The sequence below is a fragment of the Rattus norvegicus genome, chromosome 4 (genome assembly GCF_036323735.1).
Source record: "Rattus norvegicus strain BN/NHsdMcwi chromosome 4, GRCr8, whole genome shotgun sequence".
NCBI lineage: Eukaryota > Metazoa > Chordata > Mammalia > Rodentia > Muridae > Rattus > Rattus norvegicus.
In genome coordinates, this window is record NC_086022.1 from 41,622,889 (window position 1) to 41,649,944 (window position 27,056).

Consider the following 27,056-nt stretch of genomic DNA (forward strand, 5'->3'; position numbering starts at 1 on the left):
ACTCTAGGAGGTACCTATTTATGGGCCGGAGTTCTGTACTGGATAAAAAATAGAAGGCTATTTCCTGACTGGAAGCAGTGTGTTCAGCAGCCTCATGCTTCAATTGTCATGCCTTCCAACCATTTTGGGCCTCACCTCAAACTGTATAGTAGAATAAATCTTTTCTCCCTTGAGTAGTTTCTGTATAGGTATTTTATCACAGCAAAGAAATTAACTAATGTGGACTATCTTTTGGAAGGTTAGGGTGCAGTGCAGCACTCCGAGAAGTTACATGTGAAGACCTAAACAGGCATGCCAATAGAAACTTCCCATGTGAAGTTCTGAACTTCAAGTAGATAAAGCTGTAAATGCAATAGTATCAAGATTTAAGATTTCTGATGACAAGGATTAAGTCTGTTTTTGAAAAATTCTATCTTCACCATGTCAAACTTTGGTGTGACTGAAGAGCTGTATTCCTTTTGTTGTCTCATTGCTCCAGCTTAGACTTCTAAGACTTCTGGTGCTATATTGATTAGGTAGGGAGAGAGTCAAAAGCCTTGTCTAGTCCCTGATTTTAGTGGTATTGCTTCAATTTTCTAACCATTTATCTTGATGTTGGCCACTCATTTGCTGTATATTGCTTTTGGGCCTTGAATTCCTGAACTTTCCAAGACTTTTAGCATGAAGAGGTATTAAATTTTGTCAAATAAAGCATCTAATAAGATGAGCATGTTTTTTCTTTTCCTTTGAGTTTGTTTATATACTGGATTACTTTGATAGATTTCCATATATTGAACCATCTGTGGATCCCTGGGATAAAGCCTACTTGATCACGATGGATGATCATTTTGATGTGTTCTTGGAATCAATTTACAAGAATTGTATTGAGTATATTTACACCCATATTCACAAGGGAAATTGGTCTGAAGTTCTCTTTCTTTGTTGGACTCTGTGTAGTTTATATGTAGGCATAATTGTGGCTTCATAGGACAAATTGGGTAGTGTTTCTTCTGTTTCTGTTTTGTGGAATAGTTTGAAGAGTATTGGTATTAGGTCTTTTTTAAAGGTCTGATAGAATCTGCACTAAACCCATCTATCTGGTTCTTGGCTTTTTTAGATTGGGAGATTTTAATGACTGCTTCTATTTCTTTAGGGGATATGGCACTGTTTAGATGGTTTATATGATCCTGATTTAACTCTGGTACCTGGTATCTGTCTAGATAATTGTCCATTTCCTCCAATTTTTCCAGTTTTGTTGAGTAAAAGCTTTCATAGAAGGATCTGATGAATTTTTCAATCTCCTCAGATTCTGTTGTTATGTCTTCATTTTCATTTCTGATATTGTTAATTTGGATACTGTTTCTGTGCCTATACACTCATTGATAAGTGGATATTAGCCACAAAGCTCAGAATACCTAAGATACAATTCATAGATCATATGAAGCTCAAGAAGAAGGAAGACCAAAGTGTGGATCTTTCAGTTATTCTTAAAAGGGGGAACAAAATACTCACAGGTGGAAATATGGAGACAAATTATAGAGCAGAGACTGAAGGAAAAGCCATCCAAAGACTGTCCCATTTGGATCCATCCTATATATACTCAGCAAACCCAGAAAATATTGCAGATGATAAGAAGTGCATGCTGATAGGAGCCTCATAGACCTGTCTCCTGAGAGGCTCTGCCAGAGACTGACAAATACAGAGGTGGATGCTCATAGCTAACCATTAGACTGAGAACAGCATCTCCAATGGAGAAGATAGAGAAAGGACTGAAGGAGCTGAAGGGATTTGAAACCTCACAGGAAGAACAATAATATAAACCAACCAGATCCTCCAGAGCTCCCAGGAACTAAACCATCAACTAAAGAGTACACATGGAGAGACAATAAATTTAGCTGCATATATAGCAGAGGATGGCCTTGTTGGGCATCAATGGGAGGAGAGGCCCTTAATCCTGTGAGGGCTCGATGCCCCAATGTAGGGGAATGCCAGAGTGGGGAGGCAGGAAGGAGTGGGTAGGTGGGTGAGTGTGCAGGAGAGCACCCTCATAGAAGCAGGGGGAGGAGGGATGGGATGGGGAGTTGTAGGAATGGAAATCAGGAAAGGGTATAACATTTGAAATGTAAATAAAAAATAATGAAAGAAAAGAAAATTAGTATAGTTGTTCAACTACAATCTATTGAGCATATGAAAGAATGCCAAGAAATAAAACCTGAACTGTTGACTTCATAGGTGCAGAAAAGAAATACTTAAGAGAACAGACATGGAATGAGTTCAAGGTCAAGTACCCAATTCCACCTGCTTCTTCCCTGAATTAGCAAATGCTTTTTGAATCAAGCACACAACTAACTAAGAGTCCTAATAAATATGATCAATCATCATAAATATTATAACTATTATTTTATAGTGAGTGTTAGGGATTTAAATTTAGACGTTTATAAATATTGCAATAAACTCGCATTGCTGAAAATAATGTATTTTCCTAGCTTCTTAACAAATGAAATTATCACCTAATATGTTTTATACTTATATCTTAATGTTTTCCATATATTCTGTTACAGTATCATGGGCAATATTGTTCAAGAAGCATGTGAATATAACTACTTTTTAATGTCTCTATAATTTTTTGACCAGTGGCATTTATACTTATAATTGTGTACATATATGCTAAAATTGAAGCTTGAAACAGGAATGAGAGAGTGGAACAGGTAGGAGATGGTTATAATATTTTGCTGTTTCATTCCTTTAATTTAAAAGAGTTAATCACTTGAAAGCACCATTAGACTATAATTCTATTGAGTCTTATATTTGCAAATATAATATTGTACTCTAGAGATACTGCTCAAAATTTTGGGAAATTATGACCATTAAAGAACATCATTTAATTGATCTAGTCATTTATTCTTCTAATTATGTTATTTCCTTAGTAGATAAAGCTTTCAGTTGGATTTTCTAAACAAACATAGCATCATTAATTACATTACTAAATACAATGCACTACTTGATCTATTTTGCAGCAGTAGTAGTTATGGCTTCATTAATCCAGAATCCCAATCAACAAATACTTCTCAAATTATTCTAAACAGTAGAACAAAAATGAATTATTTTCAAGCACCTTCCACGAAGCTACTATTGCTTTCAGGCCAAAGCCTCATAAAAATTATATCAGCAACAAAGAAAAATTACAAATACTCAAAAGCTGAATATCAGCATATCACACACACATACACACACACACACACACACACACACACACACACACACACAAACGCACGCACGCACGCACGCACATGCACACACACACACAGACAGACACACACAGAAAGCCACAAAGCCACAATCAAGTTAGCTTTACTAGGAAGTTATTAGGATGGTTTGACATATACACATAATCTGATAATATTTTATATACTAAAAATGAATGTAAAGACAAAAATCACATACATATTTTGATAGGTGTAGGAAAGGTCTTTGACAAAAATTCAACATGCTCTCATGACAAAAATTCTGGAAAGAATGGGATTACAGGAAATATACCTCACCTTAATAAAGACTACATATGACAAACACATAAAAACCATCATCTTAAATAAAGAAAAATGTGAAAGAATACCAGGACGGGGACAGGAATGTCTACTATTCCACTCTAGATACAGTTCTGGAAGCCTTAGAAAAGTATGAAGGCAAGAGAAGGAAATTAAAGAGATACAAACAGGAAAAGAATAAGTCATATTATCCCTCTTTGCAAGCATATTAAACACAGTATACAAAATCAATTCCCAGAAATTTTTGAGAAATGATTTACAGTTTTAGCAGTGGCAGTATACAAAATCAACGTATGTACCATAATAAATGTACTGAGAAAGAGATGACAGAAACACTATTTATAGTAGCTGAAAAAAAATTCTAGGAACAACTGTGACCATGAAGTGAAAGACCTCTACAATGAAAACTTTAAATCTCTGAAGAAGAGAAAAACACTAGAAGATGGATAGGCCACCCATGTTCATGGACTTGCAGAATTACTATTGGAATAAGGATCATACTACCAAAGGTAATTTACAAATTCAGAATAATGTGGACGTCCATGATATTCTTCACAGAATTAGAAATGTGTGGTCGTGGTTGGTACACTTACTGTAGATGTCTTGTGCTGTCTTTAGACATGTTCTTTAATGATTTTAACCTTTGCTTTTATCCCCCCAGGTGGTACCATTTGTTATCTTATTTCCCGACGTTATTTCTCCACCAAGGACTCCCAAGGTGACCATCAGTTTGGAAGTGAAACTAGCCTGAGTACAGGCTTATCACCATGTCTCTTCAGACAAGGTCATGTTCCCAACTTGAGGCTAAGGCTGACCTGCTATGCTGTCAGCTCCCTGAAAGGGAAGCTGGGATTCCAGAAGCGCTCAGAGCTCTAACCTCATTAGATGACACAGCAGCTGTGCTATTTCTGGGTCATGCTGCTTCTCCATTTCACTGCCCCTAAGTCACCATTATGCATAACCCTCAAACTACCCCATTTCCCACCCTAGAACAACCACAGAAAGCATCAGCATATCTTTGCTGGTTTGTTCTGGGAATTCCTTAATCAAGGCTTTGCATTGGCCCTTAAAAGCATTTGAAAGACATTGTATCTTGGGTGCCTAGTAGTTTTGAAAAGATGATTTCCAGATAATGTAGTCAGTCATCCTGCTGGAAATGGAATTCAAGAGCTACTTATAAGAATGTCCATTGAGAAAAATAAAGTTAAATGACATGGAAAAGAACACAAGGAAAGGTAGAGCCAAAATCCCAGCTTTTTGGGGTTCTAAGTTTCCTTTGAAGGTCACCTCGAAGATGAAAGTACTTAATACAGTCAAGCCAGCTACTATAACTCCGAGAGAGAATAAATGTGTTTTTAAATGTTCAACTACTTTTAAAACAAAGACAGAATTTTAAGTGCCCAAACTGGTCAAAATACATTAACATTGATTCATCATTTGATCGAACAACTCTATTCAAATTCAGAGGTGGCATTAGTTCTCCTTGATAGGCGATGGGCAGACCGAGTGTGACTGTGATAGAGGGTTTTAAAGAGAAAAATCCATTAAACATCTGAGCAGTCATTTTTCATACAAATTGTATCATTTTTCAGCGGTGGCTGTAAATGCGCTGAGCACGTGTCCTAAGCCAGAGGCATGGTGTCATTGTTTGCATGTTTAGCTGACTTTGGAACTTCTCCAACACAGGTTTCCTTGGATTGCATTTTTGTTTGACTACTTTCTGAAATCTCACACATGGGCTCTTCCTCCCATAAAAAGTCCCAAAATTCCCCTCCAGGTAAAATACTAACCCCCTTAATTTAATTCCCACCAGGTGAGTTCTTATTTGCATTTGTCCCTTCCCTTTGGATGAACAGTTTCAGCATCTCAGTTCTCTTTCTGTATTCATGAGGGGACGGCAGAGAGTGGCAATCCTGTTTCTGTTCCCTCCAGAGGACTCACTGGCAAGAATAATCTGACTTTTCAGAGTTTACTTGTGTTTACACTATCCTATAACTTCATTGTACCTTGTCCACAGTGCAAGTCTGGTTCCAAAAGGTAGATACCATGCCTTTTATTTCTGTTTCAGTACACCACATTAGGCTTACTCAAGCACAAAGCAGAATGCAAAAAAATTATGAATGTTTAATTTCTCTCAATAAAAGTGTTCGTTGTCAAACTTTATATATCAGTGATTATTCTTTCCTGTAATCTACACCTACAATGATGTTATATTAACTTCCATGACACATGAGACCATTGGAAGAATCCCTGGGTTATTGTACTTAAAATCAATTTGTTCCCACGCATCCAATGATCAGTGCCCAGTTAGAAATATTTTTAACAGCTTTCTAAGATACGCTTGCCTACCTCCTTACACGTTCTAACCTGTCAGCCTCCAACTAGGGTCAATTTTGCCTTGGTACCATTAAATGCTGGCCACCATTTAAAGCTGCCTGAAATCCTTATCAGATGGGTAAACAGAAAATGTCAGGGTTTCCACATCTAATTCTCAGTGTGGAGCTTGCCAAGTTTTTCCTCTAAAGGTATACAGCAGTCTTCTCGCTGGATGTTGTAAGAGAAAGGTTTTCAAATTTTCAAGAGTTACCTACCACCAGCAGCAGCACATGGATTAAATGTAGGTACTCACAATTTTCATTTGGATACAGTTTTTCCTATTGCTCATAGATGCTACCACTAGCTTTCACAATATTCTGATGATAATTTGAGTACTACAGTGTATTATATGAAACATTTGGATATATTTATCATTTATGTTTTAATTTTCTGGAAATTAAAGCTGGCAGAGTTTTTTTCTGACAGTGTGGTTTGATTCACTTAAAAATGATACAAATAACAATGGATGAAGTGATAAGCGTCCTGTTTCCATGACAATAAGTTCGTTAGCATTCCATTTCATATTGAGACCTGCTAAAATAATAAAGGAAGTTTACATGAACTTCATATCAGACTTTGTGTGTGTGTGTGTGTGTGTGTATGTATGTATGTAAAGATTATTTTTGACTCAAATGATTCTATTTGAACTGTGGGAGGGGAACACCCATAAGGAAGGGGAGGGGGGAGGGGGATGTTTGCCCGGAAACCGGGAAAGGGAATAACACTCGAAATGTATATAAGAAATACTCAAGTTAATAAAAAATTATAAGCCCGTGGGAAAAAAAAAAGAAAAAAAAATGAACTGATGTTAAAAACAACTTGTTACTTGTGAAAACAGCTCTCCTATAAAACACAGTGTGAATCTACAAAAGAAAGTATGGCATTTGTGATTTGAAACATGTGCAATATAGATTGCTTAGGGCTTGAACTGTTCATGATAGTACAATCAAGTTTTCTTGAGATTATTGTATTCTAATGGAGCTTGGTTGTAGGGGGTAATTTAAGATCAATCTCTCTTCCCCCCTCCCCCATCTCTTTCTCTCTCTCTCTAAATGAGATCTGGCCTTTTCACATCTATTGAAGGAGAACAGGCTATGAACAATCATCCCAGAGGACAGCCTAATTGTCCGCCAGTCAACTCATTTGTAGTCCACATGCATTACCCTTGGGATGCTGCTTTACTGGATCATTTTCAAGGGAGAAGTCACATGTTCTATGTTTTGAGGAAGAAAAATAGTAACTTTTAAGAAGAACCAGCTGTTTTACAGAAAAAAAGAAACAAAACTCAGGGAGGTTTATTAATATTCTTAGTATATAAAGAATACACATTCCTAAAAAGCTAACACCAGAGAGTCATAAATATTCATTTTAGCTGAAGTCATTAATTTTGTATCTATTGACCTTCCTTTGGCATTTGCTATTTTCTAACTGATACATCTTAACAATGATACTCTTTGTGTTCCTGTCGGTCTTTTGGTTTAATAATGATATTCTGTGTTCCTGTTTGTTACTCTTGTTTCTCTTCAGTACTGAAGCAGGAAGCCATGTGAGGGACTCTGAAACAAATGATTTAAAACATAACCAATTGCTATTTAGAATTCTCAAGATCTTTTGAAATTAATAACCTAAAAGACATAATGGACATGCAGAAACTAAGATCTGGTCTACATTGAGCAATGAAATTATACTACTCTGAAAAATTGCTGTAACAAATCTACCTAAAAGTTTTAAAAAGGCGGCCATTAAAGTGGCCAAGAAAATATTAATGTACTAACATTTGTGTTTTATGCTACCATCTTATAACCTAAAGGTACATGAGTAGTAAAATATTTCCTAGGCTATATTCACAAATGAGCTGACTTGCTGAGAAAAGTTGCTGGATGCTGAATTAAATTTTAAAAGTTGCAAAACTTCAGTGCTTATCTTTGGTCACTGACATGGCTTCTTTTTGCTGAGGCAGGGGAGCCACTCTTTGTTTGAAAAAGCATGTATTTCTCTGTCTGTGTTTTCCTTGACTCTTTTTTTCTTGATTATTCTCATTCAGAATTCTTCCCTAAATATTCTAGTTTTTGTTTTTGTTTTTCCATTTCTCAACCTACACACTTTGGAAGAAGGTCTCTTCTATTCACAGTTGTCAAATATACCGTATTCTGTGTGTCCCTTGGTTCTGACTTTCCTTCATTGCTGTGCCTTAATACACACTTTACTCTCTTTTCCTGAAGAAACTCCTATGCTCCCCAGCCTCTCTATCTCTTCTCTAAGTAGCTGGTTAGTCATTATTCTGCTCAGGTGCCATTGTCACTAGTTTTTCCAAAACACAGTTTTCAGGTTATCTCAGTGTATTCTAACTATTGTTTTGTATACCATTCTAATGAATTTAACAATTTTATGACATGAAATCTATATTCATATATTTATGCTCACTATTTTGTATATCTTTGGATCTTCAGTGATATCCAGTTTGTTGATATCCAATAAGAAATGTTGAATTGGTGGGCCGAAGAGATGACTCAGTGGTTAACAGCACTGACGGCTCTTTCAGAGGTCTAGAGTTCAAATCCCATCAAACCACATTGTGGCTCACAACCATCTGTAATGAGATCTGATGCCCTCTTCTGCTGTGTCTGAAGATAGCTACAGTGTACTTATAAATAATAAATAAATAAATCATTTTTTAAATAAAGAAATGTTGAATTGATTAGTCCTGGAAGTTTTGTCTGTACTCAGATAATGGGAGTGGAAGAAGAAAAGTTCTCAGTATAAACTTGAGCCTAGAATGATGGGGCTTCAATGTCAGCCAGGCCATTTTGAATACACTTGCTCTTTTGCATACATATCCATCGAGCCCTTAAACTGAAATTAAAAATAATAACAATAATAAAATGAGGGCGAGCCCTATAGTTATCTGAGCATATAAATAAAAGTATTTGTAATGTAGTCAGGAATTATGCTGGTTTATTAAAGTTGTGGTTGGAGGCTCTCCTCCAAGATCAATTCCTTCACTAGCCTCACATATTTGGCAGGATTCCAGTACAAGTCATGGGCATTCTTGTGTCTAAAGTTCAGAGATCATAGCAGAAGAGTAAGTGGGAAGATTGTAAGAGTCAGAGGAAGAAAATTTTGCTGTGAAAAATTGTCTCCTAGAGAGGCCAGAGAAACTTCACCCAGGAAATCCCATCTATACAGCTGCCTAAACAGGTCCTGAACAAGGACAGGATCAGTGGGCATGCTAACATAGAAGGGAGATATACCATTGATGATTCACCCTAGACAATGAACTCCAGGTAAGTAAAGTCAAGAGCAAGAGAAATAGTGTTCTATAGGGAAGAACCCCCAAACACTGTTCAGCTCTGAAACCATATATATCCAAGTAACATTATATAACCTGAGCATGTTTTAGTTATAGAGTTGGGAGGCATAGAGAGATAGATTGATAGAGAGAGAAAGAGAAAAAGAGAGATACAGATATGCTTATATGCTCAGTCTGTATAATATACAAATAACAAATTACATATACTATATGTAACAAAATAGCATCAATAAAACCCCAATATATATAATTTTAGTATCCTCACTAGCTTATTCTTAGCCATATTTTATAAAAGTGAGAATTTTTCAAAATGTTGCTTGTAAACTTCCTATCCATTATTTTTATTTTATATATTTGTGCTATATGTGTATACTTACAAAATCAATTTCATGTTAGTTTTATAACTAATTATTCCTTCTAAATGCTGATTCAGGAAACTTATACTATTGTTTTAAATAGACCTGTCTATGAATTAAGCCTGGCTAAATCCAGAGCTGTATTACGTTTCTTACGTACTCTCATATAGGTTGCTCTTTAGCTGGCTTGGACTCCAACCACGATGTGAATGTTAGGGGCTCTTCCTACTCCCATGGCCTGTCTACCTTCCTCAAGGGAATATACCTGCTCACTCTTTATGAGTCAGCCATTTAAGGAGTATCACCTACCTTCTTTGTCCTTCTGTGTATTTATATGGGAGAGCAAGATGTCGTTGGTCTGTATGCAGTATATTTCCCGGGTCTGGACACCACCCCCACAGAGGGCTGTCTGGTTGGCACGCCTCTTGTCCTGCTGACTAAGCAAAGGGTCCACGTGGCACTCTGTCCATTCTGTAGTTCTCCAGCCATACCTAGATGAGGAGAATGCCGCGGTGGCAAAGGTGTTTATTCAGGAAAATGTTTCTCCACTCTTTTCTGGTTTTCTTCTGAAACTTAAACCTTTTCCTCTGGATCCAGTATAGACCCCCCAGTCTGATGAAGACTGATTCAGTTCCAGTTACTTCATTGTCCTCAGTTGGGCCCTCTTTAGAGGGGTTAAATGCAGAGCAAGCCTGTTTTAATTGCAACTACTGGAAGTTACTTATCAATATTTTATGAAATAAGAACATAATGCTGAAAACATTAAATTTTATGTGCAATTAAACTGAACTCAAGCTCGCCCTTTCTTGATGCTTATAAACAAAGGAAGGCTGTATCTGAGAACGCCAAACATTCTAAGTGATGATGAGCCTGAACACTTGTTTTGCTTTTAATAAAATGCATGAAAATTGCGTATTATATATCGGAGCAAAGTCATAATTGCATGCTAGGATTTAAAAATATAACAGCAATTCAGAACTTTCTCGTTACCGTCAGGAATCAGAGCATTTTCATGCGCATGCTCTGTAGAGCCCAGAACTCCGGATGAATACCAGGGAATGATGGGAAGAGCTGACTATGCCATTAGTAGAGCAACACTGATTTTCAGAGCTCCACTCAAGATTATTATGTGAAAGGAATATTGAGCTTGTCAGCCTTACTTTCTCTAGAAGGAGACACACAGGGAAGCATTTCCTCATGTCACCAACAATAGAAAATGATGGCATTTTCCCACCTCTAGGAAAACAGATACCTTAAAAGCCCAGAGGAAATGGTTCAAGTAGCACTTTGTCAGTCTAACCCAGGCACTTCCCCATGGATCCGATTAATAGCTAACATAGATATAAATGGATGTGCTTATCTCAATTAGACAGAAAGGTTAAAGGTGCCCTCAGATGTCTGTTCCGGGTGCTTGGCTCTGTCAATGGTGAGTAATTTGCCTGTGAAGATGAGATTGCTTCCCATTTTCATTTTTACAGGTGGGGTTTTGATACTGTAGAGTTGTGGGATGGAGACATCAAGAAAGGGCACTCACTTGTTTAAGAAGAAAGGGCATTTCTAGAAACATGGATCATTGATGGTTGGTTATAGGAATAGGGGACAGACAAAGTAAAAGCAAAGAACTAGTTTCCTGTGGGAGTTAGAAGGAAATTAAAAGAAAAAAACCTAGAAGGTGCTCTAATTTAAATCATTTAAGGAGTCCTGCAATACAAACAGACTTTCACTTGATATATTCTAAGGAAAGTGCTTCTTTAGGAAATGGAGACGATAAAGACCACCGGCAATATCTGCTTATTTTATTAGTGCTACATGAAAATTGAAAAGATTAAAAAGTGAGGCACCACTGTTAGACAAAAACAAAAACAAAAACAAACAAACAAAGAAACAGAAGAAACTGCTGGGAGAAACAACATCCTAGAACTCTGGACAGGGTCCTTCAACTCCTAAATAAGAAGAACCACCATAGTTAGTAATACCTCCAGGATTTGTTAGTCCTTGTTGTATGCGCAGACTGGATTATTCCAAAGTGCGGTAGAAAGCTTCATGTAAACAATGGTTATTTTGGTATCATGTCTGGGTATACTAAGGGTATTGATTTGATTCTTCAGTGGTTTTTGAAATTTAAACTGTATTCATGTCTCCTGAATCTATGAACAGTTGAGATAAACTCCCAGTGGAGTGTGCATGCTAAGATGTTTTAAGTTACTTTATAATATTCTATATTCAAAAAAGAAATTTTGTTAAGATGATTCATTGTAATATATTGGAAGTAATATGTTTAAGGAAAAATGAGGTTAGAGTGGCAAATATTTCAGAACTAGTCTTATTTCATCTGAAGTCAATAAACATTTATTAAGCACTATGCACTATGATATGTGTAGGCAGTGAAACAAAAAACAAATGAAAATCAAAACATCCCAAAATTCCCACACCTGAAAGCCACTTACATTGATATAGTTCTTGTCTTAATTAAAATTGTTACATTCAATACTGAATTTTAGCAAGTTATAGGAATCTATGATTTAAAAGCTTGGAGGCTGACAAACAGTGGACCAAAGGCAAAGTTAACCTGTCTCTTGCTTTTGTCAATAAAGTTTTATTGGGACATGGACATACTCACATACTGCCTATATTTCTGCTCATGGTACTGAATCTTTGCAAGAGAGATATGTGCAGCCTGCCCAGTCTAAAATCTTCATTGTGTATCATCAACTAAAACAATCACCAATTGATATATAGACTACACTAAGAGAATTGCTGTTAAACCTTTAGCCTTCATGAAGATTTGGATTGCAGCTGTTAAACATGCTTTCATTCTGACACTTTGTAACAGATAAAGTATGTAGTGAAATACTCTAGTTTTCTGCTTATAACATGCAAGAAAACTCACCATTTCCATACTATTGAGTCTGAACTAATATTTACATCAAAATAGTGATATAACAAGTATTAAATATTTGTCACATCGGATAGATGGAGGGGAATGGCATTTAAGCACACCACATTCTTCCTTCTACTCACGTAGCACAGAGGACAGCTCCATCTCCTTGAGACAAACAGGGCTCTTTCTCCTCAAGTTCCGGACATTCCTTCTCACTTCCAATTGGAAACTGCCTGATGGTCCTTGTCCTTACTCGAGTGCCTGTAGGAGATGTGACATCGTGGCATGTTTTTGAACACGGGCTCCACTCCGACCACTCAGACACCTGGCACTCTTTGGTGATCACACAGGACTGGAAGGTCATGGGCAGTCTCTCTTGTTGGCAAAAGCTGTAACAAAGCATTGATATTTTCACCTTAGTCTCGCAGGCAGGTAGAGACTCCAGAAGAAAATCGGATTGGACGGTTTAATTCCTATGAAGACACACGATTTACTGTATCACTGCAAATATGCTAACATTTGTAAAGTATGGTGGAGAAATAAGCTGAACATTAATATTTGCCTTGCTTCCTTTGTGAGTGTGTGTGTGTGTGTGTGTGAGAGAGAGAGAGAGAGAGAGAGAGAGACAGAGAGAGAGAGAGAGAGAGAGAGAGAGAGAGAGAGAGAGAGAGGTTGGTTGTTAAATCACTCACAAGACATTGAACAAAAGGAACACAGAGAAACTGAGTTATGCTGAGTTTACCACATTGATTATTATTCATTCTCAGTTTAATTTAGAAAAGGAGAACCCTAAAGCTGTTAATATATCTTACTTTCGATTCTACTCTAATAATTTAAATAAGCATGTCTGCTTAGATTCATATTTTTGGAGTATAAAACATAATTAAATATGTTCCTTAGCATAATTTTATGTCAGTTATGACTTACAGTTATAATACATGCTTATACAAGTATATCAAACTTCCTGATTTCTACAGTTTTAAGTTTCACTTTTTATGGGTCTATGTATGTGTGCGTGTACGTATGGTGTGGGCAGCATCCTGTAGAGGGTGTCTGGTTCTTGGTAGCTGGGATTGAAGATAGTTGTTAGTTCCTTGATGTAGGCTCTGAGTTGTGAACATGGAAGAGCATCAATTTTTTAACCAATAAGCAATCACCAACCTCTCTAATGAATATGAAATACTTGTGAATATCCTGCTTAAATACATAATAAATAATAAAAATGTTCATTTACTTACCTACATGTTATAGAATATGCTCTGTAGGTCTCTAATGACTACCAATAAAATATTTGTGTTCAAATTCTTGTCTTTTTTATCCTCCTTCAATCTGAGGCATATTTGATTCAAATTGTAATAACAGATAATGCAAAAGATGACATTATGAATGTCAACAGCTAAGGGTCCAAATGGCTTGAGCTTTCCTGGAATTGTACTTGGCTGGACTCTTGTCTAGACTCAATACATTCACAGAGGAAACCTGGTCGTGGTGATAGTTGTCTGGACTGATGGGAAAATTGACTGATTCATTCCCTCTCCTTCGGGTTTCATATTAATTTGTTTTAATTGCCCACAGAGGGAGGCAGGTCCAGTGTACTACAACAACTTACATCCTGTTGACTTAATCCTACCACCATGCATATTTTTTGAAAACTATACTCCCAGAAGCCAATTAAAGCTGAAAACATCAAAGTCCATTTGTTGAACTTGAAAAGAGTGAGCAAAAGAAAATCATCGGAGAATGGTTAAAAAGAGGTCTGTGAGTTAATTTTGTTTCTCTACAACAGAGCAATGCCCAGATGTGTTCAAATGGTGTGTACGTACAGGCATTAATGGTGTCCTCAGGTATAACACTAATTACTGAATTTTCTTCGTGATGAGCAAATTTTCATCCTCATATTGGGAGTTACTTCTGAGAGTCAAGCAAAAATAAATGACCAAATAATGTCCCCTATAACCCCATTTTTACAAAATGTATGTAATTTATTTTGTTTCCTCTTAGATTGATTACCTTTCTTGATACTATTTCCTTTACATTAACATGTATTGTCTTCTGTATAATACTTTAAAAGTTCACAGTCTATGTTCAGTGGAAAGATAAATAATCTATTTTAATCTTTTCTAGATAATTTTACCAACGGTTTACTGTCTACTCTACAATTATTTTGGTTAACCGATGCAAACTGATATGTCAACTATGTTACTATGTCACATCGCATGTGATAAAATGAGCCTTTTAGGAAAATTCACCCAACTTTCAGAAATATGAATACAAGGTAGACAGTCACAGTTCTGGCCATTAGTGCATGTGATAGCACTCAGAACAGACAAACCCTTATGAAATGATTGGAGACTAAGACTATGAGATTTTATCAAGGAGACACTGACTTCAGTGCTCCATGAAGCTTTTCAGTGTTTCATGAAGCTTTTCAGTGTTCCATGAAGCTTTTCTGTTATCTCCTCATCTACCTGTTTTATATATATATATATATATATATATATATATATATATATACATATACATACACATATATGTGTGTGTATGTATGTAAATAGGTATATTATCCATATAATATATACCTGCATCTCAACTTTGGGTTTCATCCCACCAGATGAGGAACTGACAACTAGGGTTGGTTCGATTTCCTGTTTCCTATCTTTCTAAGTGCATTTAAAACACTGGCTGTTGGTGGTACTATCCTTCACATTGTCAGTTTGAACACTAAGTTTAAAGCTGAACTCATGGACTTAATTTGATAATCTCTCTACCCTCTTTATGTGTCAGTAACTTCATCTTACACAGAAATATCCTGACAGAAGTTAGAGAGCTTGCCAAAGTTCTGCCACCCCAAAATTGTGGTATGGAATTTGAAATTTTTCTAAAATCAGAGCTCTTTCCTTGGCCATCCCATTCTCAGACACTCCTCATAGCTGTCTTTTTTTAATTTTTAGTTTTATTTATTAATTATGTATAAGTACACTGTAGCTGTTTTCAGACACACCAGAAGAGGGCATCAGATCCCCTTACAGATGGTTGCGTGCCACCAGGTGGTTGTTGGAATTTGAACTCAGGACCTCTGGAAGAGCAGTCAATGCTCTTAACCACCAAGCCATCTCTCCAGCCCCCCTTTTTAAAGAGATTTATTTATTTCATGTATATGGTTACTCTGTCAGTCTCTTCAGACACACCAGAAGAGGGCATTACAGATGATTGTAAGCCACTAAGTGGTTGCTGGGAATTGAACTCAGGACCTCTGGAAGAGCAGTAAGTGCTTTTAACCTCTGAGCCATCTTTCCAGCCTCACCCTCTTTTTAAAGATTTATTTAATGTATATAAGTACACTGTAGCTGTCTTCAGACACACCAGAAGGGGTCATCAGATTCCATTACAGATGGTTGTGAGCCACCATGTGGTTGCTCAGAAACACCTCATAGCTTTAACTGGCTCTAAATCATAAGATTTGCAGTTACTGCTTTAGCTGAGGCAGATGCCAAAGTTAAACTGTGAACAAACTGGAATCTGGGCATCAAAATCCCATGCTTGTGCCAACTATATGCTTTACAAGTGTTTTGTTTACTCTACAGCAACTTAGTAGTAACTACTAGAAATCCCAAACAAACACTATTCCCAAACCCATGGTCACAGCAATGATAGTAGTTAACACTCAGTGAATCTGGGGGAAAGGGAGAGAGAGGGGGGGGAGAGAGGGGGAGGGAGAGGGGGGAGGGAGAGGGGGAGGGGAAGGGGAAGGGAGGAGGAGGAGGAGAGGAAGAGGAAGGAGAAGGAGAAGGAGAAGGAGAAGGAGAAGGAGAAGGAGAAGAAGAAGAAGAAGAAGAAGAAGAAGAAGAAGAAGAAGAAGAAGAAGAAGAAGAAGAAGAAGAAGAAGAAGAAGAAGAAAAGAGAGAGAGAGAAGCACAAATGTTCAAGGGGTGGGAATAGAGGCAGCATGCTAGGAATAGGAGGGAAGGTAGAGGACAGGGGTTATAGTAATCAGAATATCAGAATGCACTGTATACATCCATGGATTTGCCAAGAACCAATTTAATTAAGGAGCTATCGCAAGTTAAAAACGATTTTCTAATAAATGTTATTTTCAATGTAAGCCTCAAATGCAAGAAAATTAAACAAATACAAGATGATATTTAATAGTGAGTACTACTTCTAGGTAGGGCACATACAAAGTGTGTGTGGGTGTGTGTGTGTGTGTGTGTGTGTGACTTTCTATAATGCCTCAAATTTCTAAAAGTACAATTGAAGAAGCCGTAACACTGTGATTCAGAAACACAAAGACAGAATGATAGTAATTAAGTTAGAATCACTTAAGTCTATGAGGAGAGGCACACAGGTTACTTGAAGTAGTAGGTGAATGCTACAGTGAATATTAATCATATATTATAGATGTAGGGGAAGTGCAGATTCCCTAACTGGGATTGTGCCAATAAAGAAGGTGAGAGCTTATTGTTGGGCAAACTGTCAAGTAGGATTTGCAGGTCCCAAGATAGGGAGAAGGGACACAAGGAAGGAGATAGGGGCTTTTTGCCAGGCTTAGGATGGAGAGGCACGAACAACCATGTAAGGCCTCCGGGCACCTAGGGGATGCAGCCTCCACTGTAGGTGGGGACCAAGAAGGTTTGCAGGAGCTAGCTGTTAGCTGATAAGATTAGGGCAGGAGATTCTTTGCCCAGCAATTGTGTTATCTGGCTGGTTTTAAAATCACACCGCTGTCTAATGTTTTTCTTCTGAAGAGCTAAGGCGGGCAGGAGAAAGAGAGAAGATGGAGTGGTTGATGGCAGTTTGGTGAAGCTAGCCTGGAGAGAGAGGTAGCCCATGGAGCAGGGTCAGCAGCTCCCAGCCTTCTCAGGTTGGGGTTTGGTTGCGTGACATCCTGGGCTAAGCCAGAGAGAGAAAATGGAACCATCAGAGCGCAGGCTGTAGCAGTGAGCAAGGAGATAGCATGCTTTTTAAAAATTACATGTAACGTATAGGTTTTCAGATTGAGGTACATTTAATTGATAGAATCTGTCATGAAATAACATATTGGACAAGAAAAGAAAACAGATTGAGTTCTTGGCCTTATAATAGAGAGTTAGTAATAGAGAAAGAGTCTACATTAGAGATCCCCATGGAGTCCCACCCCTTGGAGCTTGGAATCCCACAGATGATGGGGAGGAAAGATTGTAGGAATCAGATGATATGGAAGATCCCTGGTAGGACATGGCCAACTGACTCAACTAAGCAGGACTAAGTGAGCACAAAGAGACTGACATTGACAAGCATGAGGTCTGGATGGGTCTGCACCTGGTCCTCTGTGTGTGCCTGGTATGGCAGTTAGCCCAGTGCTTCTGTGGGACTCCTAACAGTGGGAGTGGGTGTGTCTCTGGTTCTTTTGCCTGCTCTTGGGACTCTTTTTCTCTTATTGCATTGCCTTGTCTAGCCTAGATAAGAGGACTTTCTCCTTGTCTTATTGTATCTTATTTTGCTCTAGTTGGCTATTGTTTCATTGAGGTCTGTTATTTGCTGCAAAGTAAAGAGAAAGGAGTGGATATAAAGAAAAAAATAGCAGTGCGGAGGGGTGGAGGGAGGGGAAACTGTGGTCAGAATGCAATATATAATAGAAGAAACTATTAAAAAGAAAGCTTTGCATTCATTCAGGCCTATGGCAGACGTACCTTTTGCTTTCAGAGAGCTGTCTGTACTGATTTCCATACTGACCTCACTGACTTGTACACTAGCTACAGTCATTGAGATACCATACCACTCCCTGTCATATACACGAAGGGCTGAAATCGTACCCCGCAGATACTTACTCAGCCATGTTTGTTTATTCTCATTCTAGCAACCATAGCCAGGGAGTGGGAGCAACCTAAATGTGCTTCAGTTCATAAATGGATAATAGAAATGTGGTAAGTTGCAAAACTATTTAGCTACAAATAAAATGGAAACCATGAAAATTTCCAGTAAAGGAATGGAGAACTGAACTGGAAACTGCCAGTGCGTGAGACAAACCCAGACCCAGAATGACAAATGCCACCTATAGTCTATTTTTTTTTGTTTGTTTGTTTCTCCTGGTTCAGATTCTCCTTGAATCTGTAGACTTGAGGATATATCCTAAAGTATTCCCAAACTAGGAAATTACAAAGGGACCTCTGCATGAGGAGAAGAGAAAGAGTTCCAGGGAGGGTAGATGTCATGGAGCTCTAGGGAGAGGACAGGTGTTATGAAGCAGATAATAGAGTTAATGAGGGAAGACTTTTAACTGGGAGAAAAGGGCAATACAGTGGGAGATGAGAGAGGTAGCGATAAACTAAAGATCCTTGAAAACCCATAGCGAAATATTATTTTATTCTTTTAAAAAGTGAAGTTATACCACCTAAGATGGATTTTAATAAAAATCCCCAGTACCAGGCATGGAAAATCTCATGAATGTTTGGTTGGAGAATTACAAAACCTCTCAAAACAGTATAGGCTATTAGCTGCCCTCCAAAACTTGAAGGCAAGGACTTCCTGCTGGTAAGTTTGGTCATGGTAAGTTAAGTGATCGATGTGGCAGTGACTTTAATTGCCTTTTTGAGGACTGATGCTTACAACATTGGATGGATGATGCAAGTTGTCAAGGGAAAGGAGCAATTGGCAGTCCTATTCAAACAAAAACCTGTGAAACACATCAATAATTGTATTGGCATGATATACCCAATTGTGAAATAATGGCACTTTTATTTTGGGGGTAACCAAGAATTATCTACTTGCAGCCAAGGCTGTTCAACAGGAAGGAGTTCATAATTTCTGTTTCCTCAATAGCCCTTCATATAATCACGGGCGAGTGGATCTCTCATTCCTCACCAAGAGATGTTTATTTTTGCAATGAACGAAGACTATTACCGAGATCCACAACTGTTCAAACCATATAGAATTAGTGACACTGGGGTGTCCAGCTCCAAGTAATATACCTGAGAAGTTACTCCCATACTCATGCCTCACAGAGGAGTAGAGAGAATAATTGTAAAAGCCAGAACACATAAAACAGCTGCTCAGTGATAGTGTCCCCTAGACTTGAAAAGAAACGCATACCCAGTAAATCTCCACATGCTTAAAGAAGACAGGCATAATGAAATAGCCAGTTGATATGTCAAGATGTATAGGAAAAATCTACATAGTCACACTCATAGATGAATCAGAATATATATATATATATATATATATATGCCACACTAAATAGGTTTACATTTGTGTGTGTGTGTGTGTGTGTGTGTGTGTGTGTGTGTGTGTGTGTATTTAAAAATGAACACCTATGGGTGAGCATTCCATTAAAAGATTTGAAACAAAGCATTTGGGTTTTACACAATGCCAAGCAGCAAGGCGTAAGAATGAAACACAATATAAAGTCAAGACAGAGACTATCCCTACTAGTATTCATAATAAATGCAATAAATACTTGCTGTCTTTCACATACTACTCTAAACTTTGTGTTTGAGAACTGCATAAAAGACTAAATAATTTTATGCTCAAAAAAACCTTATCAGAAAATAGTTGTTAGTTCAACTTGGTTACAGATGAGTAAGCTGTGGACAGGGTTCATTGGAAGGTTTGTGTTTTGTTTTGTTTTGGTTGTTTTCACACACACACACACACACACACACACACACACACACACACACACACACATCTGAGTTCTTTCTTAGAAAGTAGACAGGTCAAAAGATGTGAAAATGAGGTTGTCTATCTTTGCGTGCCTATAGCAAATTCTGTACTGTGCTCAAGCTTCCTAGAATATGTCATATACTCCTCCTAACTGTAATGGAGAGTTCCACACCACCATCTGCTTGTCTGCCTGTGATCTATCTCTCTATATATCAACCTACTTCTAATCTATTTTTAAGAGTTATTTTAAAGAATTTTATAAATGTATTGTTGTTTTAGAATTGTTCCTGTCTAAAAGAACTGCAGGGACAAAATGGGGAAGAGACTTCATTTTGAGAGGGAAAGGAAGTCCAGAGAACAGGCCAACTTGGAATTTATCTCAAAGGGGGCTCCAGGCCTGACACCATTACTGATGGAATGGTGTCATTACAGCCAGAAGACTAGCATGGTTGTCCTCTGAGAGGCCCAACAAACAGCTGCAGATACTTACACCCAACCAATGGACTGAAGTAAGGAACCCCTGGGGCTGAATTAGGGAAAGGCTGGAAGAAGCTGAAGAGGAGGGCGACCCCATTGGAAGACCAATAGTCTCAACTAACCCGGACCCTGAAATCTCCCAGACACTGAGTTACCAACAAGGCAGTATAGATGAGCTGGTCTGAGGCCCCAATGTATACAGCAGAAGACTGCCTGGTCTGACCTCAGTGGGAGAAGACACACTTAACCCTCAATAGACTTGAGGTTCCTGAAAGTGGGGAGACCTGGTGGTCGTTTGGGGGAACATCCTCTTGGAGACGGGAGGGAGGAGGAATGGAATAAGGAGCTGTGGGAGTTGGACCAGGAGGGGAGCAATTACTGGACTGTAAAAGATTTAAAAGTAATTGAAAAAAATACTTCAGCCAGAGCTGGGAAAATAGCTTAGTGTGTAATTTGCTTGCCTTGAATTTTATCCATATAACTTATGTTTTTAAAGTATCAGATATGGTGGCACATGCACGGGATGGCAGAGATTAGGAGTTCTATGGTCCTAGCTTGCCAGTCACTCTAACTTACTGGATAAATTTAAGACCACTAAGAGACACTGTCCCAGTGAAAGGTGGAGGCACCTTAGGATGAGGAATGCCACATGAGGGTGCACTCTAAGATTCACATATGCATGCATGTATGTGCTTGTGCTCCTTCACACATTTGCAGCTGTACAGATATGAACAGGCATGCAGCATTTCAGTCATTAAGACTTTAGTTAACATAGGCATCATACAAAACACCTGCATGTCTTTTCCCGCTAGATTTATTTGGGTATAATTTATTTTATAGATAAGGTAATAGAGTCTTTATGTCTCCTCCATATCATATGGCTAGAAAGTAGTGGTGCCTATGAAGATAGATATTTCTGCTGAAAGCATTTACAGGGGTGTTAGCAACAGTAGCACACACTAAAATATTATGAACTATGAAAGAAAGGGAATTAGAAACTATGACCTGGTGGACTGCAGGAGTTAAAAGGAGGGAAAGAATCAGTAAAATCCTAGAAGCATTTAGTTTTGAGTCTGGCAAACATGTCGACTCTGAAAGAATAGCTAAGAAGAGCCCGTTTTCTAGCAGCTCATGAATATCTCAGCATTCATTGCCTTACTTGATGTAGATAAATCTAGAATGTTTCCAGTAGGAAGTCTTATCGAAGGGATTCATCCAGAATTAAGGATCAGGGCTTTGCTGAAAGTCTTAAATGCCATATGAAGCTATTATGTATGTAGGTATGTATGTATGTCTGTCTGTATGTATGTCTGAATGTATGTATGTAAACTGAATCACAGGAACATCCATGATAAGTAGATTATTTATCTTTCATTCTCAGGCACTCCTTGCTCTATCTTGGCCAGTGAAAGCTGAAATCTTCCAGATCAAAGGATAGATACATTTGGGTTCCTTCTGTTTCTTGAAGAGCATGTACCTGTGGGAGGTAAGATGTGGAGAAGTGATGCTTTGGGCAAGGAGGCTACAGTCACTGGCACAGCTTTCTCTCATTTGTGTGGTGTTCTTAGGATAACCAGATGGCCAGGACTGATTAGAACCAAACTCTGGCTTGGAGAGAGAAGCAGATGTGACTCAGGACCCCTCTTACTGGAGCGTGAAACCAGATAAACATTGAAAACTGATAAGCAAGGAGTATTTGTATTAAAAGACTTCCTCACCAGATAAAGAGCAAAGACCCTCCTCCGTCCGACAAATGCTATCATGCCTTTACTTTCATCTTTCTTAATTCACACTATATCCACGAGATTTTGAGACTATTTAAACCTCTGCTTCTAAAACCAACTTTGTAGCCCATTTAGTGATTGACTATTGTGCTCATAAAAACTACCTCCTTCTGAGGGCAGCACATTAAGCTTTCTGAAATGCCACTGCCACTCTTTTTATTCCTAAACAGAAACCTCCAACACTCTCATTTTCTTAACATTGAATTCAGACATTCCCATCTGGTAACAAAGGCTCTGGGTCATCAGATGATAAAGTTAATTTTTTCTCTGGTGACTCCAAGAGCCCGAGGTTCTGCTTGTTCTCTTCACTGTCCACTGAATAAAAGTAGCAGAGACTCTGGGTCTTCCTCTCCTACCTGCCACGCCCTTTGCCTCTAAGCAAAGTCTGATGATCTTCGTGTTGAAGATGAATTTTAGAAAGTCACCAAGCATATCCATATTGTCCCTCATCCAAATAGCACCTGCAGAGATTATCTTCCTCCAGGTAAGTAGACGAAACTAATAGTCTGGAAACTTGGTATCATACACTACTAGTAAACAAACAGACAGACAAGCAAATAAACAAACAAAAAGCATGTGCCCTTAGAGGGAGAGGATAGCAAAGCATGAGTACCTGAATTTAAATCTTCAAGCCTCATATAGACAGAGGTAGGTAGCACATGTTCATAATTCTCGTGCTTCTTCAGCAAGATGGAGGTGAAGGCCTAGGAATTCCCGGAGCCCATGGGGCCGATAATCTGGCATGTGTAAAGAATAATGACAAAGAGGTCCTATCTCGAATAAGAAACGTAGAAGCTGAGGATAGAGGTTGCCCTCTGACCTCCAAATACATGCTATGTCTTATTATATACACCTGCACTCACAGAAATGGACATAAATGTGCACACACATGAATATGCATATGTGCACACACATAAATGTATATGGTGCACAAACATCTAAAAAAGCATTTTTTATGAGCAAGCAAAATACAAGTCTGTATTTATGCCACCAAAACCTGTATTCATGAATGCCACTGCTCTGAAATTGCTTTCTGCTACCGCTCCCCTCTCGCTCTGTCTCTCTCCTCTCTCTGCCTCCCTCTTTCCTGTTTATATCTACAGATCTGAATATATTAAAATTATTTTATATTATAGTTCCTAATATTGAAAACATGAGAAAGATAAAGAGGCTAAGGTTAATGTTAGATGATCTCATAAGACCAGAACTCTAGCAAAACATGGCAGTCTGTAGCCCTGTAAGTGGAAGTAGGGTTTGGTTCTCCATTTGGGCTGCGCACCAACACGCCATTGCCTTGAATGTGAACTTTTTATTCAGTAGAGTCCTAAGATTCCTTCAAACTGACTGAAGTAGAATCTGAATTTTAAGAAAATCCTCATGAGATCTACTGATGTTTTAAAATCAATAGAGATGCTTTACCTATATTTACTCCACAAGCCTAACTCAGCCAATATGTAGCCCTGGCAACAGAATCTGTGCCGAGGTAGCTCTACCCTCTTATGAATATTCAAATCTGAATAGATCTCACACTGAAGAAGTTTGTTAGCAGATGGGTAATTTAACCAAAATCATTTAAGAATCTGGAGCAGAGAGCTACGCAAGGTTTTGCAAGCATCCTTCAGCACTCAGAATTGTACTGGCATTTCTCTGGTTTATGAGGTTTTCTGTGCCTACAGGAAAGTTGTGCAGTTCCTAGCACCAGCTGTTCTATGAAATGGATGTGCCGCCTCTTGCTCCTGCCCTCGGCTCCGAAGCCAAGCCCAGCACTGGCCTGTGTAGCTGTTGGAGTCCCCGTTACATTCAGCCTGCAGACACCTGGATGCAAGTACCTTTGAGAAACATCAGTTCTAGCTCTCTGACTTCACCATGCAGAAATTCCATTGGAAATGTTGGTCGGCAAAATATGTTCCACACATGAAAGCAAGAGATTTTTACAGGTTTCCTGTATCAGTTGAAAATAGGCGCTAAGGCCGTCCTGGAGAAAGTAGTAGATGCAACTTCCTATTTCATACATAGTAGACTCAACTGACTAGGAAGGTCTAGTAAGTTGACCGCAGTATGAACTGCAAACTGGGCATACTAGACAAAGTAGGACTGTGTTATTTTATCAGAAAATGAAACAAAAATAAAATCCTAAACTCTGACCTTTTGGCACAGGTAGTTTGCAAAGCTCTGAACTGTAGGAGTTGGTTTCCTGACTATCAATCTATCTGTAACACCCTCCCCAAACCAGGTAATTCCTGAAACCTTGAGAATTACTATTTGTGAGCACTGTTCATAAATATGAATCACTTGACATTTAAGGATATGTGACCTATAAACAATATAGAAATGCCAGTTTTAACCCTTTTAGATTTAGTCTGTAGCAAGCCCTTAAAATATTCCTATTCTATTAGAGATCAAGTTTTCCTTCTGTAAATTCATTGGCATCTCTTAGTTCACTGGAGGGTTTTCTATACAGGAGGAATTGTACAGTTATCACATAGTATTAGCAAATGTTACTATAGGTACAATGTGAAAATATAATTTGAAATAAATATTTTAAAAATTCATTCAATTTCTGTTATACAAAATGCCTAGGCTTGAAGTCTTTGTCATGTCAAACTGCTCATTCATGGTGTCTCATAAAGTGTCATGTCTATGAATGAATACTTTATTATTGGCCAGCAAAGTATAAAAGTAGTGAAAGAAAAGAAATTAGTATGCATTTCTAGGTAGATACACTTTTCTCTTGTACCAAGAATGGCAACTGGCAGTCCTCTTAAGTTCATAGCTATAGATTTCATCCTTATACTCAGAGATTTTTATGCTATAACACAATGCTAATAAGACATGCATTCTTTTGTAATAGACTTTTCAATACTAAATGGCAGAAGTTTTCTCAGATTCTCCTGATTCCCAAATTGTAGTATGTCAGACATTGATGAATGCTGTCAGTCAAGAGACTAAAGACCACCCTAACCTGCTGATCCTGTGCTACACAGCCCGATTAGCTAATGAAGACCCCACCAGAACTTCCTTTTTATATGGTGAAATTATGTTACTAAAAGATCAACAGCTTCTTCTTCTTCTGGAAAACACCAAATGGCAGATGCTGCTGCTGGATGGGAGGGCATGGAGGACCCAGGGGCCCAGGATTAGGAGGCCACAGTGGCTTCCCCGGAGGATTCTGCAGCAGCCTTAGGGGCCACGGTGGTGGCAGAGGCCATGGCGGTGGTTGAGGCTGCGGGGCTCGTGGAGGTAAAGCTGAAGACAAAGAGTGGATCCCCGTCACCAAGCTGGGCTGCCTGGTTAAGGATATGAAAGTCAAATCCTTGGAGGAGATCTTCCTGTTCTCCCTGTCCATTAAGGAGTCTGAGATTACTTACTTTTTCCTGGGCGCATCTCTAAAGGATGAAGTTCTGAAAATCATGCCAGTGCAGAAGCAGACTCGGGCTGGCCAGCAGACCAGGTTCAAGCCAGTGCAGAAGCAGACTCGGGCTGGCCAGCAGACCAGGTTCAAGGCTTTGTCGCTATTGGGGACTACAATGGCCACGTTGGTCTTGGTGTTAAGTGCTCCAAGGAGGTTGCCACTCTGCCATCCTAGGAGTCATCATCCTGGCCAAGCTTTCTATCGTCCCAGTGCGGAAAGGTTATTGGGGGAACAAGCCACACTGTGCCATGCAAGGTGACAGGCCGCTGTGCCTCTGAGCTGGTGTGCCTCATCCCTGCCCCCAGAGGCACTGGCATTGTCTCTGCTCCTGTGCCCAAGAAGCTACTGATGATGGCCGGTATAAATGACTGCTACACTTCAGCCAGGGGCTGCATTGCCACCCTGGGCAACTTTGCCAAGGCCACCTTTGACGCTATCTCCAAGACCTACAGTTACCTGACCCCTGACCTCTGGAAAGAGACTGTGTTCACCAAGTTTCCTTATCAGGAATTCACTGACCATCTGTGAAAACCCACACCAGAGTATCTGTTCAGAGGACTCAGGCTCCAGCTGTGGCTACCACATAAGGGTTTTTATACAAGAAAAATAAATGAATTAAGTCCAAAAAAAAAAATCAACGAAGTTCCTTTCTTCAATAAGCTTATATGCCCTAAGTTTTCATAACATAGCCAGTCAATATAAATTCTGATTGGTTTATAGTTTATATGAAATGTTGCTTAGAGAATTTGTTCACTTTTAAGTATATTCAAGTTGAAATTCTGTCTTCATGGTGAAATTATGTTTGCGGTTTGCGGCAATGTATAATTTTTGTATCAAATTGAATCAACACTTTTACAAGTTTCTTGAATTTTATTATCAAGTGTCTGTTTCTTTAACAGAATTAACAGAACAGACATAATAATTTCTGTGGTAGCAAATGCTTGCACATTAAAACTCTTTTTCTAAATAAGACAGAGCTCTTTGCCTTGCTTCCATATCTGAAAATCTTTTGTTGAGATGTTTGGGAATATTGCCAGCTGATGTCACCTGCCATCTGGAATGATCATATGTTCCCCATTAACACTGAGGGCCACACTCCTGGTCAGCAGCTGAATTCGAGGAGAGCAGCATGATGTGTGTTTAGTAATGGGATAAATTGCTACAGCAATGAGGCATTACTGAATGAGCCAATGCTCGATCTCCCATTCTTTCACACACAGAACATGCTTGCCTGCAGCTGCTTCCATTGCCCCATGCTGGTACAGTCAGTACACCACAGTGACATTTTATGGCAAACC

The 27,056-nt window shown here is 38.6% G+C and overlaps 1 protein-coding gene and 1 pseudogene across 1 annotated transcript in view; one reads left to right on the forward strand and one right to left on the reverse strand.

The window, feature by feature from the left end:
* Thsd7a (thrombospondin type 1 domain containing 7A) overlaps positions 1-27,056 on the reverse strand; it is a 438,249-nt gene that overhangs the window by 195,613 nt on the left and 215,580 nt on the right. Inside the window, exons 3-4 of the mRNA NM_001191970.2 lie at positions 12,588-12,836; positions 9,876-10,057 (exon numbers count right to left, since the gene is read on the reverse strand). Coding sequence (NP_001178899.2) covers positions 9,876-10,057; positions 12,588-12,836 — 431 coding nt within the window. The remainder of the gene's footprint in view (positions 1-9,875; positions 10,058-12,587; positions 12,837-27,056) is intronic.
* On the forward strand, positions 25,451-26,345 carry Rps2-ps40 (ribosomal protein S2, pseudogene 40; annotated as a pseudogene).